The 15,362-nt window shown below is 37.4% G+C and overlaps 1 protein-coding gene across 1 annotated transcript in view; it reads right to left on the bottom strand.

Annotated features, from left to right (window-relative positions):
- Positions 1–2,377: 2,377 nt before the first annotated feature.
- Positions 2,378–15,362, bottom strand: part of itih5.S (inter-alpha-trypsin inhibitor heavy chain family member 5 S homeolog) — a 37,804-nt gene continuing 24,819 nt past the window's right edge. Inside the window, exons 8-14 of the mRNA XM_018255716.2 lie at positions 12,639–12,810; positions 11,647–11,956; positions 10,780–11,321; positions 9,709–9,762; positions 6,148–6,264; positions 5,166–5,543; positions 2,378–2,989 (exon numbers count right to left, since the gene is read on the bottom strand). Of these exons, the coding sequence (XP_018111205.1) occupies positions 2,706–2,989; positions 5,166–5,543; positions 6,148–6,264; positions 9,709–9,762; positions 10,780–11,321; positions 11,647–11,956; positions 12,639–12,810 (1,857 nt within the window). The 3' untranslated portion in view covers positions 2,378–2,705. The remainder of the gene's footprint in view (positions 2,990–5,165; positions 5,544–6,147; positions 6,265–9,708; positions 9,763–10,779; positions 11,322–11,646; positions 11,957–12,638; positions 12,811–15,362) is intronic.

Below are 15,362 nucleotides of genomic sequence, written 5' to 3' on the forward strand. Positions count from 1 at the left end.
GGGGAAAAAACCCTACCCCCACCCCAGGTAGCCCTCCCACTTCCCCCCAGGCTAACTACCCCCCCCCCCCGGGGAGATGCCCCAAACTCCATATGATTTTCCAGCGATTTTCCAGATTTTTCCAGCGAAGTTCCACGTGTCCATCTTCTGGCTCCTCTGTAAGATGACTGAGAGATCGGCAATTTCATCTTAATTACAAGCCACTATCAATACAAATGACATCACAAAAAGGCATTACAATTTCAGAAGAAGCAGGAATAATTCAGATGTTTATTCAGTCCCATAGGGCCATGGTATTTATCTTGTCAATCCACATAATTTCTTTCTGGAGTAATATTCGATTGAAGTCACACTTTTGTGTAATTCATTTACTACATTGCGTATTTCTCTACAGGGAACAAAATCTGCTCATTTCCTCTGCGCTAACTTTGAATCACAACGTGAACACAACTGAAAACCCAATTTATCTTAGGTCAAATTTGAAATTACTGGGAGCATTCTTTCATTGTGTTTAAAGTTTTTAAGATTTATTAGAAGTTTCCTTACTGTAAGGAAAATGTTCCTGGCAGGAAGTCATTTAAAGAATAGGCTAATTAATCCAAGTGTTTCCCTATTTCTATTAACATTGTCAATTCATGTATGCCAGCTAAAAGTCATAATAATCTCTTGTTTGCTATGAGCTAAAATAGGTCTTAGGTTATTCATAAAGTAGCCAAAAAGAATTTACACTTACACTGTTGATTTCATCGCATTGAAATAATCTGTAGTTATTGTCACTTCTGTCACAAACAGTGCTGTAAAATAATTATGCAACTGGATTCTGAATCAATTGCATGTTTATGCTTTATAGATCCCTCTCATTAAATGATACCCTCAGTTTTTGAAATTTGATAAATAAAAATAGGGCAGCTTTTTAGTAGTGTTGTCATGGCACTTGATCTCTCCCACGCTATTCGTTAACTTTAAGCTTGACCTTCATGAATAAGGAAAAGTCACAGAGTATAAAAAGTTTATTTTTAGGCAATAAAATAGCTGCCAAATGCAGTCACATGATGGATAGCAAGGTATTGTTATAAAATTGTATCACTTGAAATACAGCATGTTTCTTTAAAGGAAAACTATACCCCCCAAACAATGTAGGTCTCTATTAAAAGATACTGAGTAAAACAGCTCATGTGTAAAACCCTGCTTCATGTAAATGAACCATTATCATAATAATATACTTTTTTAGTAGTATGTGCCATTGGGTAATCATAAATAGAAAATTGCCATTTTAAAAAATAAGTGCCGCCCCCTGGGATCGTAAGATTCACTGTGTACACATACAAACCACATGTAAGGTCACATGAGCCAATTAACAGACAGAGTTCTACCATTTGCTTCCTCACTTCTTCCTGTTACAGTTAGTGTTGTAGTATTTCTGGTCAGGTGATCTCTGAGGCAGCACAGATAGAGTCACAAAATGGTGGTTCAAGGCAAGAGACGTAAAAGGGCAATATTTATGTAAATATATATTCCAGTTTGGTAAGATTCTTTAATATGTCATTCAATTTGATATAAACTATCTGTTGCTTAAGTATTCATTTTGGGGGTATAGTTTTCCTTTAAGTCATTGGTTAATACTGGGTGGAAACAGCACTGGTGGAGCCCAACCCCAGAACGTGTGGCAATCTCATAAAAAAAATAATCAACTAGCGGTCAAATAGCCCCCATTTCATATGGATAAAAATGGCCCTGTCCTGAATTTTTTAAAACTAATCCATCTCTACACTATATGATAACTTGAAATAAGATTTTGATATAAACACCCTGCAACTCCAAGCTAATATACAGAACTAGAGTTGGTGCTCCAAGCATTAAAATCCTCCTTCATGTTTTGTCTTGGAAACTGATTCTCCTATTCCATGTCACATGTCCTCTTTCTGCTTTGATATGTTTGACAGGGGTTGTCAGTCCATAGCCTTAATAATGGCAAGCCTTGCTCCAATGCTTTATTTTAAAAGGGTCATCAAACTGATAGGGAGACCTTGAGGAAAGCAATCTAAAAAATCTTTGTCCCTTGACAGTAACATGTATGAATGTGTTCTTAAATTGGCAATATATCCCTGTTCAACCTGAATGCACTGAACAGGGCTTGCACTGAACATACTTCTTGCCTATTGTTTTAATCATGAACAAGCTGTGCTTTTTGTTATTTCTTAAACTAAACAGGGAAATTAAATAAAGTTGATATTTTATAAAGCAAGTGTGTGTATTGAATGTTTTCTTAATGGGGTCATCCGCAGGTGTATTCCCGGATCCCATTAGGTGGAGGCACTGCCAGAGTTGAGTTTTCCCAGTACCCTTTCACCTAGCAAAGGGGACTCAGGACCTGTAATTGGTAAGAAATGGTATGATGTATAACCTTTGGCACAGGAGGGTGGCCAAAAAGGGGTTACACAAGGTTTAATGATTATAAAAATATCTTTGATTCAAATACAAAAGTCAGTTGTACATTGCATTAATACAGTAAGGGAACAATTCTGTACAAGAACATGACTGGCTATTACACAAGCCATATTTTTTGTTAAATAATGCCACCTGAATATATTATTAATATAAAACGAGTTCTGTTTACTGAAAAACTGTCCAGGTCTCATGATCTCTTATTGCTCAGTATATGTAAATGTGGAATGTAGAAGAAATAGTCCTCAGTAGGTCGTATTTTACACTTCATTTGTTATTAAATCACTTCCACAGTCAAAAAGATGGGACATCAAGTAGTCCTGGTAGGTTCCATCAATGAGTTTGGCCGCATTATTCTTTGCAAACCAACAGTCCACCTGATGAAGGCCATTGTATATCTTTCTTTGTTTTCTAATTACAGGGACCAAGCGATTTCTCACACTCAGCAAAGTAACAGCGTTCAGAGTAGAGCCAGACCTATTATCAGAAGTTTGGTTGGTAGCTTGTACTTTAGTTATTTTAACATCATTGTAGAGGAACTGACCTATAATGGAAAACAAAAATAAAGAAAGTTTTAATGTGGCAAACCAAAACACAAACAAAAACTGAACAGCAGGTAAAATATTGATCTGAATACATAATTGATTCTGCAAGTGTTTTTATTAATATGAAATAAAAAAGTTACTGTACATATGAATATGGGATGCTTATAGAGATAGATAGTGATGATAATATAATAATTTGTGTAAAGTATGCTCCATGCCAAATATACCTAGCAACCAATCAACAGGTAGCAACTGCATTACCCCAAATGCCATTTTAATGTCTTTAGGTGTTTTATTAAAATAGAAGCATAGTTAGATAAAAGCATAGTTAGATGCTGATTTCCATACTACCTAGGAGCGAGCATCACAAGCCTTCCCAAAAGTATAAACAAAATAGCTAAAATCTCAGCATGCAGTTCCCCTCAGGGTATGTGTAGGTATTAATAATCAGAGAGTAATCAATATCTGATTTCTAGGGTGCTCATAACAATGTTTCACTTGATGAAATTGTTACTTATTTTTGAAGAGTAATTAGGCCAGTGTTAAACTACTTAAAGGAGAAGCAAATTCTAAAGTTAAAAAAAAACCCACCCCTCTACCCTACATAGACCCGCTCCCTCCCCCCCCAGCATAGCTGCTACCCCGGCAAATGCCCCTAAGTCTTTAATTACCCCCGGTGCAGATACTGTAAAGCGGAGTTCACAGGCACCATCTTATTCTCTTTGGTAATCTTTGAGAAGTAAGTGCCGTATTGGCACATGCGCAGTTGGAGCAATTTTCTGTATTTCAACAAACTCACGGCATTGTCGGACTGGGACACCAGGGGCCCACCCAAAAACTTTAGACCAGGGGCCCACCCAAAAACCTTAGACCATGGGCACTATTATTCTTCCTCTCCTCTCCTCACTCAAACTCTATTCTCCCAGTCTCTTTTTTCTTTACATACTATAATCTATTATTCCATCTATTTAGCCTCTTTGTTCTCATATAAATAGGGAATGGCCATGAAAAAGGCCAAATGTTTAGCAGCATGAGGGACCACTGACACCTGGGCTCACCGGGAGTTTTCCTGGTATCCCGGTGGGCCAGTCCGACACTGACTCACGGAAATTGCCGAAGCGTCCAGAGAAGACCCAAAGATTACTGAAGCGGCTGAAGAAGGCGCTTGTGAACTGAACAAAATCCAGTTCATGGCGCCCCGCTGGACAAAATCTGCACCAAGGGGTAAAGACTTAGGGGCATTTGCCCAGGGTAGCAGCTAGGCTGGGGGGGAGTAGGGAGGGGGTCTATGTAAGGCAGGGGGTAGGGTTTTTTAACTTTAGGGTTTGCCTCTCCTTTAAAGCCAGAATGATTATACAGTGTTCCATGGCATGGTTATCCAATTTCTTTACACATCTGTAATGAAGAAATACAGTCCAATATGTTATATTACACCTTTATTGCATTTTCCCATATATGTGTATATGCAGTATATATATATATATATTTCTAAGAAGAGGTGAGCATCTCCTAACTCCCATACCAGAAGCACAGTAAGCTGTAAGTAGCCAATCACAGCTCTGCTGGCTGCACATCCACAAGGCAAGGATTTGTTAACATTTAATATACTTTAATATACTGTATGTGTGTAAGTGCCCTGGCCTCTGAAGAACAGCTTTGGGAACACATTTTAGGGGTAAAGTATTACATTTTAGGGGTATAAGTAAAGCAGAGCAAAATGTACTATTTAATTGCACATTAGTTTTATTTTGAGAGGTATTTAATTCAATGGCAAATACTTGTTATTGCTGCTATTGCAGGTACAGAAGCAACAATCTGAACCCATAAAGGTGAGTTACTTCTATTTATGGTATCTCTGTAGCTAATCTATACCAAAAGCATTCTATTAGTCATACTGTAATGAAAGGTGGCCAGGGTACAGAAATTATGATAACTTCGGTTTAGTGGTCATTCCTGCTGGTCATTCACAAAAATGAACTTGCCTACATACAAAAGGAATACATTTTTCTAGCTGAACTTTTCCAGACAAAGTTGAGATCCTTAAGAAGCTAGCATATCTAAACTATAATGCTGGAGAAATGTATTCCCAGATATCCATCTCAGTATGGTGCTTGCACTATTTTTTGTGGAGTTTACATTTACTACATCCTAAAGCACTGATAATATTTTCATTACCTAGAAGCCCATGGGAATTCGATGACAGTCCTTTGCTGTTAGAAATGTAAAACCCCAAGTGATTCCTTTGGTAGGGAGCTGGGTTTTTATAATGATGAACCAGGATTACAAAGCTGATGGTGCCTTGAATAGTTACAGTAATGTTGGAGTTGGCAATAACTGCAATTATCAGGTCTTCCCTCTTAACTGTAGTGCTCTTGTCAGTAGGCAGAATAAGTCTGTCCTTGCTGTCCAAAATGACCTTGGATGGGGTCATCTCTATATAAGATCGTTTTGGCTTGTTGAGAATGATGGTAATCCTACTGAAGTAGGTCCTTTGCTTCTTATGCCCATTGGGAGGAGCTGGAGCTCCTATCAACTGCCCATTTACTGTTACTCCTTGAAAAAACAGAAACAATATTTTATTAAAATCCAGTTTTGATGTAGCCAGATGTAGCCAGATGCAGTCTCTGTACAGACTGTATACAGTTACAAAGGTAATGACAACCTTTTGCTCATAATACAAATCATGATTGTGTAATGTTTCTAACTGCCCATGACTAGGCACTGGTGATTTCTGTCACTTACAGTATATCATATCAGGTCCAGACTGAGAGTTCCTGAGACTACCTGGCAAGTACACAGAGGCCTAGTGATGGGCGAATTTGTCCTGATTTGTTGAAAAATTTGTGAATTTCCAGCAAAATTTGCAAAATCGCAGAAAATAAACGAAACACAAATTGTGATGACCGCGTCAATTCTGATGCTCGTGTAAATTTTGACGCCGCTGTTAAAGTCAATAGGTGTCCAAATAATGTTGACACATGATCTAGGCTACAAGATCTAGGCTACCATTAGTTTGCAGTTTCCTTATCTGTGCTACAATCTTGGTGATATTTCAGTTTCTCTTGAACTTTAGTCTGCTTATACCAAACTTGCTATTAGTAGTTAGGCAAATGTTTGAAATATCTGTGTGTTTTATTAAACATAAGGAAGTACTTACCTGAATTTTTATGGTCTGACACCAACCTTAGGATGTCACCAGGTTCGCCATCAATATTGAAGCAAACAGTCATCTTGTTCAATGGAAAATCAACAACAAAATGGGGATCCCCATCCGCTACATATAAATATAAAAGGAAGGCATCAGCAAGTAAAATTGAAGTGTGATGTAGTGTACATTAAAGTTGTTTTCAGAAATCTAAGTACAATCCAATGACTCTCACAAGGCACCTTCAAATATAATTTGGAGAAATATTACTGATCTGCACTCATCAGCCAACAAGACTTCTTTCTTTGCAGATAGAAGACTGATATGCCAAAAGAGGCTTTGTTTAGTCCAAATGAAAAAAATACACCAGTGTGTGTGCTAAATGTCTCAGTTTAGTACACAGGGCAAGTAAATCCCTGAAGCACAGACTTACAACTGCTTAGGCATAGGGGGCAAGGGTGCAGGAGATCCTTGTGGCATATTTTGCTTATGCACTTGTCATGCACACTAGAGCAGCCCAGATCAGGGTTATTGGCACAGGTGTAAGTGGGCTGTGAAATGTGAAAAGTTATGCCTTTGTGCACTGGCGGAACTACCGGGGGAGCAGGGGGTGCGAATGGGCCAGGGCCTGCACCCCCTCATGGCCCCCCGTCAGCTCGCGCACCACCGATTCTGAGCGAAAAATCGTGTTTGGGTGGGCCCATCTGCATGTCCTGCACGTGGCCCATCTCCCTCTAGTTACGTTACTGCCTTTGTCTGAACAAGTTTTCCTTTGAATTTAATGCAGCTTTTGTGAACCTGGAATCTGTTTAGCGAAGAAGGTTTGCAAATTTTATAGTTTGCGCCAGAGCACAGTGAATGTAATTAAACATCTTACTGAATCGGTTCTTACGTTTGCTCCAAAAGATTAGGACACCTTCAAGCACTTCTTAAAGGACATGTAAAGGCTACATTTTCCTACCATATATATAAGATGGGCATATCTCCCCCACCCAAATGGCATTATTTGTACTGCATACTTCCCCTCTGTTTGTCAGCGTCATTACATTTCCCTAAAACAAATAGCAGCTTTCACCCGGGGCCATTTTCCCTCTGACACATCATCGGTGCATTTACAGTATATCTGCAAACACCATATATGCGATGTAAAGTTCACGCAACTGAAGAATGCAAGCTAACACAGGCAGAATTTACTATGATCACTAGTCCTGCTTGTATTGAGCACCCTAATGGTTACTCTGAGCTCATGAGAGTGGGATGGGATTTAAAAATATGAGCAGACAGCTACAGCAGTGTTGCTATGAGAACTAGCAAACTAGCAAAGCCATCTTTTCATTGGCTGCTAGACTATAGGGTGTGTTTATTAATCTGAGTTGAGTAGAACTGAGCATGCTCAGTAGCCAACAGCCCTCCTGAGGGAGGGGGCTGAGTGGTTTAGAGGAGCAGAAGGAATCCTTAGTGATTAAGGGGATGCTGCAGCCTTACTATTAACCTTTGAACAACTAGGGTGGCAGGTATTTAGAGATTTCAAAGAGGCTCTTCAGTGATTACATTATTGTGTGGGGGGTTTACATGTCCTTTAAAAGTGGGCAATGCGCAATTAAAATTTGCAATGCAATAATAGTTTAAGGAAGAATATTACATTGCAAAATGTAAATTTTTATTCTTATTTGTGCAAATTGTTTTGCTCTTTGTGACTTTTATTACATTCCCCTAAAGGTCTTGTAAAATAATGGTATAAAATATGGCGTTTTGGTAAAGTAAAAAATTACAGATCTGTATAAATGCTGTAACCAGTCCTGTTCAATGGATTATTTCTGCATCAAGTGACATGTAAAGAGAAGTCAATATGCTGTTTATTTTACAGATTTTAGACCATTTTTCTAGCATAAATTATTTTAGAACTTTTGTGACCCATAGGAACATGGCCCCTATGGCTTCATTCCCTACCAATACCTAATTTCCTTGTTGCCGGGTTAAAACCCATGTAAACATTTCTACTTACATTGCATATCCAGTTCATTGGCCCTTAGGTTGTTGACTATATCCTGCATCTCTGTTTAATAGTGCTTAGGAGGGGGTGGTTTGGCCTGCAGCAGTTGATCAGGGGGGATGTCCATTGAGCCTGGAGTCAACAAGCCCCCAGAAGTGTTAGGCTCTAAAGGGACAACCCCTTTACAGAAGTTGGTGTACAGGGACCCCGTGAACGATGTTGGCAAGCACAGGATAGAAACTGTCAGATTAGTTAGCAAGAACGGTTTTGTGCTCCAACAAGGTGGATAGAAGGGAGTAGCTCTCCCCCAGGCTCTGCTTTTCCTGTAGTAATAGGACCCACAGTACTGACAAGGGAACCAGGTTATTGTTCTATCCCTGTTCCACATCTACTGTATGGGATCTGGACCACATGAGCTACTGAAACCCTGGAAGGTACACTTTCCACTCCCATGCTATTCCTCAAGTGTTGCCATTCTGTGCTGCATATGCTACACCTGTGATTATACCTGCTCTTTATGCTGCTACCTCATTGCTGCGAGTATTACCATCCCTGCTGTTGAATAAACTACTTGTTATGTTTGTCTGGAAAAGGCAGAAAATAGACAAAAGCCTTATTCATTGAACTCCTGTTTAACAAGGGGATATACTGTCCCTTCAATCTTAAACTCATCCTTTGTCAGCCACCTAAGAGCCTGTTCCTTTGCGGTTGTTTATCATGCATCCGCTTCAAACAACGAAAAACTTTAAAACGATCTCTTATCTTTTAAAGCCTTTCACTTTTCTCATATCACTCTGTAACCCCTACCTTGTGTCTCAAAATGTTCTGTAACCATCTTTAGTTCGTTACCATACTTCTCTTCCAGCTCTTTCCTTTCTCCTTAACAAACATTTTCTCAACCTCTTCATAACTAAATTCAGATTTCACCTCTTCATCTGATGAAGCGAATGCCCCATTCATTCTCTTAACACATGACTTTCACAATTTAATGTATTTTATTTGTACAGCATTTGATGAATAAATAGTGCTCTATAAAATAAAAGTATACATACACAGAGCATGTAGAGGGGCTTTTGATATTAGATGAAACTTGAGGATTTTGCTTAGACCTTTAAGCTTATAGTATATGTATCCATACGTACCGTATATGTATAATAAGTTGGATTAAACAGATTTTCAACATTTTATCGATATTATGCTACAAAGATAAAACTATTTAAATAAAATTTAAAAAGTACTTTAAAGCCTCATCATCTACATGATTTTTCCTGTAGATACAAGTGTGTTAGCTTGTATAGTGCATAGAATGGCAGCTGCTTGATGAGTGATTATTGAACTAGTCAGAGCTGGTAAATTGTTATTGTAAGAACCTGTTACATGCGATTACATAATGCATAAAGACCTTAAGTATAGTCATGGAAACCGTTGTTAGAATACAGACCATGACCTTGTAACTGGTTTTAATTTTTCTTAAGATGATGGAAAAACTGATTGCATTATTTGCGAAGTGCAAACTCCCATTGTTAGGACCTGACATATCATAATCCTATGAGTTGGGGATTTCCAGTGTATTACCTTACCTGATGTTTTGGATACAGATGCCCTTAGCTTGCTTGGCTTCCTAGGGGAAGACCCTAGAGAATAAGAAAAAATAATCTATATCATACATTATATAAAATATGGAGTCCCCTTATGGAGTACTTTACTAACTTAACTGTGATATTCAGTGGAATAGATGTTTTTAAGGGGAAATCTCACAAAAATAAAGTCGGTTTTTTGTTAGATTGTGTATGTTCTGTTATCAGTTATTTGAGTTGGCTCTAATACATCAGCTAGGGAAGGAAGCCCCCAAAAGATATATTAGATCTAACTAACATGACTCCTGCATGACGAGAGAAAGAAGAGAGGGAGACAGTGAATGGTATGAATGATTATTTCAGGAATGGTACAGAAGTTTTAATTGATTATTTTTCAAATCTTATTTCACTATAATTAAATTTAAATGTACATGTTTGCTATAGTTCCCCTGTAATAATAGACTGTGTGAGGCTAAATTATGCCATATTAATTTATCATGTGTATAAGAATGAGGATAATTAAATATAAGTATATAGTTTGAATTATATTTAACATCATAAGGATTGTACACTTGGGTTTTGGAGAAGAGCTGTATGGCTTGTAATGTACTTGCTGAGATATTATCATCATGATCGTCATCACATATGTCTCAAGTCCTTCAAAATGTTCCAGACAAGATTATCATCTGAGACCAGATGGCCTAGAGCATTCGTCACAGAACATGGACTAAAAGAAACAAGGACTTTAACCTCTGATTGGTCAGAACTGAAGCCTTTGGAGACCCCCTTACAGGATAAAAGGACCAACAACGGAGGACTGATTTTGGAATGCTTATGTACAAATTGTGTCGTACGTGAGTGTCATTCCCCGCGCGAATAAACCTTATCTGATTTCTTTATCTCATAAGTCTAGGTGGCATTATTTCGTGGAGGAGATTTCCTTGGTAAATAAAGAGACTGGTTGCTTGACAACTGCATATTTACCCTTAAAACTGGAAAAATTATAGTTACCTTAACGTTCACTATCTATTTAAGCAAGGTAGAAAATGTAGACGTAACAGTTTATTATAATACCTTGTGGAGCTTTCTTTCCCTGAAGATTAAGCAGTTTTTGGCCAATACCATCCATAGACAGACTCGTTGACTCTTCTTTTGGGAGATCTGCTTGAAACTCAGAATCCTTCATTTCCAGTAGTGTAAATGGAGTAACAAAATGATAACGCAAAGCAAGCTTACTAGCTTTGTCAATTATTTCTTCTTTATCCTTGATGGTATCACTTTTATGCCAAGATGTTAAAAGCTCCTTAAATGTCAGATAGCCCCACAACCTTTCAATGTGATTTTTGTCCTCAATGACCTCTGATCCAATCATTTCAGCTTGTCCAACACCTTCTAACTTTATGTCAGCTTCTAAGACAACATATTTATTTCCATTACTTGCAGTGATTTCAACATGGAGGGTCTCTGAGGAGCGGTTTACCAGTTTTCCAGCAACAACTATTTCTGACCCATTAAAATAGTTGTAGAACATATTTTGTGTGACATATTGTACGCTGTCCGGTGGATAATCAATACGAATGTCTGATAACAATGGAGTTCCAATCTCATCATAAAATCTGCAAAAGACAAGATCATTTTAATAACACTCTGCAAATAGTAGTTTAGCAGGTAAAGGGCACGGAACAAAACTAGACTGAAGAGAAGATTAGGAAGCAATAACACTCCGCTCTATAAAATATGAGGTAAGTCATTTTGTCACTGTATGAAATTGTTTGGAAATGACACTCCTACACTACAGGTTTGTACTGCATTATGGAAATATTAGGAAGATGTTTCTTCAAATAGTACGTATAAGAACACACTCAGGTGCCCACCTCTAAAGTATATATAAGTAGATACCATTGTATCATGTTATACATGTAAATGTAGGTATTTACATACCCTTTAAGCTGAGAAGCTGCATCCTCATCCTCACGTATCCGTCGCATCATACCGCAGTTCTCCAGAGCCAGTTTCTCCAGCAAACTGAAATCAACATCATTACCAAAACCAATGCTAAACAGGCAAAACTTTTCCTGAATGGCACTCTTGCTGTTGCTTAAGATTTTTGGAGAATTCCTTTCACCAATGGTAGGCCTTCCATCCGTTAAAAATATCATCAGAGACACACTCTTCTCATGTGTTCCATTACTAGCAAGATAGTTGTTAAGAAGCTTGGCACCAACATGGATACCTTCATTGATGTTTGTTTCTTGTTTAAGGAAAAATATATGGTATCTGGTTAGTTTCAGGATGACAAATAATTATACTTTCATTTAATTTTCTAGGAAATATAAGAATATTTTAGTTACCTTTTCCAAAGGGCAGGCAGAAGTAACAAAAGAAATTGTGGATAATTGCATGATTATTTCAAAATGAAAGGTACAATCACATTAAACATATCAATTATTTGTAATGCCATAGAATTATAACCTCAGGATTCTAGGTGGAAAAATGTTAGAATGCTTATGGCTAATTTGGTCTTTTTTTGAAAAAAAAATGTACTCCTTTAAATTAAAACCTCCGAAATCTAACAAGAAAGGTATTGATGATGAAGTTTGGTGCTGGCAAAGACATTTGAGGATACTGTGGATGGCAAGTAAAATAAACAAAGAAGTGGATCCCTGACTAAATCCAACCTGACCTCACAAATGATGAGATCGAGGCTATCTTATATTGGGCCTATTATGAGAAGGACCAATTAACTGGAAACATCAATGCAGTAAAGAGTAACAGGCAAAACTGGAAGAGGATGCCCAGCAACAAGATTGATTGATTCAGTCATAATAATTCTAAACATGCCAAGAGGTCATAAACATGTAAGAGGTCTCTGCTAATTTTCTGTCCGAAGACAGGGCATTTGTCAGAAACACAACCAACTTGACAGCACTTACCTCCTGTAGGATAAAGGCCATAAATAAACTTCTTTGCATCTCTTATATTGTTGGGAGAGACTTTAACCATTTGATTCTGCTGCCATACTTTGACTTTGTTAGAAAAGCCAATAATATTGAAATGATCTTGAGCTCTAAGGTCTTGAAGAATTGTAAATAGGGCTTCCTTGGTCTAGAAGAAATATTGTTATCAATGCATGATTAATTATATTTAGCAATGAATAAACCAGGAAGCTTTGCAATCAGTTCCAGTGCAAGAATTTAACTACATTAAAGAATGAATCAAAAGACTGACATTATTATGCAATATGGTCATTTTGGGTTAAAATCTTTCAGTTCATCTGTTTCTGAACCACACATTAACTTATTCAATATTTTCAATATATTGTTATAGTACCCCATAATGGTACATTGGATTTAGGGCTAGAGGTGTTTAATATGCACAAATATAGGTTTGTGTCCTTGAAAGTCGAGTAAATGTACTGGGAAAACTGAGATAAGTTTCTCCATGAAATTATAGCCAACCCTAAGTATTTTTTTTAACCATCTGGTTTTGTCACTGACCTTTTTCTTACAATTGTGTGGCTGTTGGTACATTTATTACATCAGTCTCTAAAGGACAATATATTCGTTAACTCAGCAATGGCCAATTGTACTAAATGCCATGCATTTTTTACTGTATATGTCATTTCCCCAGTTTCATCATTGCAGTGGAATCTTGGCTATTTACATATTTTTTTTTCATTCTATAACCTTGTTCAGTTTCTTAAACATTGCTCAGAATTAAATTTAACATGTACTGTAGCTCTGCTTTACTGATACTCTTATGGAGACTGCAGAATGTGTTTATATTCACAGTATTTTATATAATTATCTCATATAATATACTTGGAGTAGATAGACATTTTGAGGTTACCCATGAATAACCAGTATGCAGGTTACATTTTATAGGGGTGCAGAACATAATGCAAATGTCCTAGTTACAAATAAAATTATAATGCATATAAAAATAATTTTTTTTAGAGAGATATTAAAAATGTAGATAAGGGTAGAAGGCTCAAAAATTTTTGCTGTGTGGATCTGTAACTAGTTATTGATCTGACATGTTAAACTCATACAGAAACTCTAATGAACAGTTCCTTTCAAATTATCAGGAATGTTTGGTTGGTTTACCAACCTAAAAATGTGCTCCTCTCCTTGGGTAGATATAATGTCACTTCAACAAAGATAAAACTATCACCAGTTGAGTGACACTAGGGCCAAGTAAACTTTAAGGAGAATGACTGTGCTTTTTGAAACACTAAAGACGGTTGAGGGAATATCCATACTGTTGTATTAGGCTTTTTCACTGTCTTGGTCAACTATTGCTTTGAACGTTAATAAATGGGAGTTATGCTTTACAGAACAAGTTTCATGGCACTTTACAGAGAATGTTTATTCAGTTATATCAACCCATGGGCCAGTGAAGCATGCTATCAAATTTCCCTATTTCAGACATACTCATAAGATATATTTTTATTTTCCATACAAGTATATTTTGGGCAAACAGTATATGAAATGTAATATCGGTCAGCTAAATCTGGGTTATTGCTGAAGTCCATGCCGAGTACTGGACATTTATTCCAATGCAGTGTTTATAAGAAACTTTGTATTACAATATGCACCCTTCAACTTCATAAAATTACCATTTAAAAAAGATTATTATTACAAAAGAGTATTTGTCGGATATGAAAAGACTGTGTCTGGCGACTACATGCTATGTGAACTGAAGCCAAAAGTTAGATTCTTTAATGTGAAAATCATTTCATTCATTTCCATCAATGAAATGATACTTCAGTAACAAAGAGAATCATGGCATGAAAATTGTCCCCATTAATGGGGCTTGTTCTTCAAGAAGCTGGTATGTAATAAACTAAATTCTGTTGTCGTCAGCACCCAGCTGTTAAAGAGGTTTGTAGATTGTTGGTTCTTCTATATCTACAGAACAACCCTTTTTCCTAGATTTAAGCTTTGTGCTACTTGCATTTGGCAATTGAAAAGTGCAAAACATAAGGCAGGAACATCAAATACATACAATTCACAGCAACACAAGAAGGCCAAAATAGCAAATTTCTGCAAAGACTCCTAGATTAGCAATACTCATTAATTATACACAGATTCTTAGATCTCTCCCAGGACTCAGATTCAGCAGAGGTGGATCAGTCATTTGCACAGGTAAATCTTAGCTATCCATTTTACTATTCTGAGGATATCAAGGTAAAGGAGGGGGGTTGTAGATTTCCACATAACATGCCCATTAGCTATATGCAACAACTTATCCAACATAACTAAATTGTTACTTTACTTAAATGCTAATATGGGGGTATTTGACAGATAAGCCAAGTTGGATACTAGTTGGATATTGCACAATGTGGCCTCACTTGTGAACTTGCAAACTTTACTTATCTGCTTCTTCAACATACAGGACAAACAATGAGATTGCAAAGAAAGTGTCTGGGAGGTAAGGCCACTGCATGCATTTGAGGGTGTTGCCTCTCCAAGAAGAAAGAAAGTGCAGACATTAACAGGCTGTATATTTGCCTTGATACACTGTATGAGATCTGGAGTAACGAACTATACAGCAGACCTGGGGCCTCCGTGCTTGTAGACTAGGTCACCCTAGTAGATTATTTTGGTGGGGGGGCATGCACCAAGTACACTACTGGGTGAACTTGACTATAATGG

Source organism: Xenopus laevis, chromosome 3S, assembly GCF_017654675.1.
Source record: "Xenopus laevis strain J_2021 chromosome 3S, Xenopus_laevis_v10.1, whole genome shotgun sequence".
Classification (NCBI taxonomy): Eukaryota; Metazoa; Chordata; class Amphibia; order Anura; family Pipidae; genus Xenopus; species Xenopus laevis.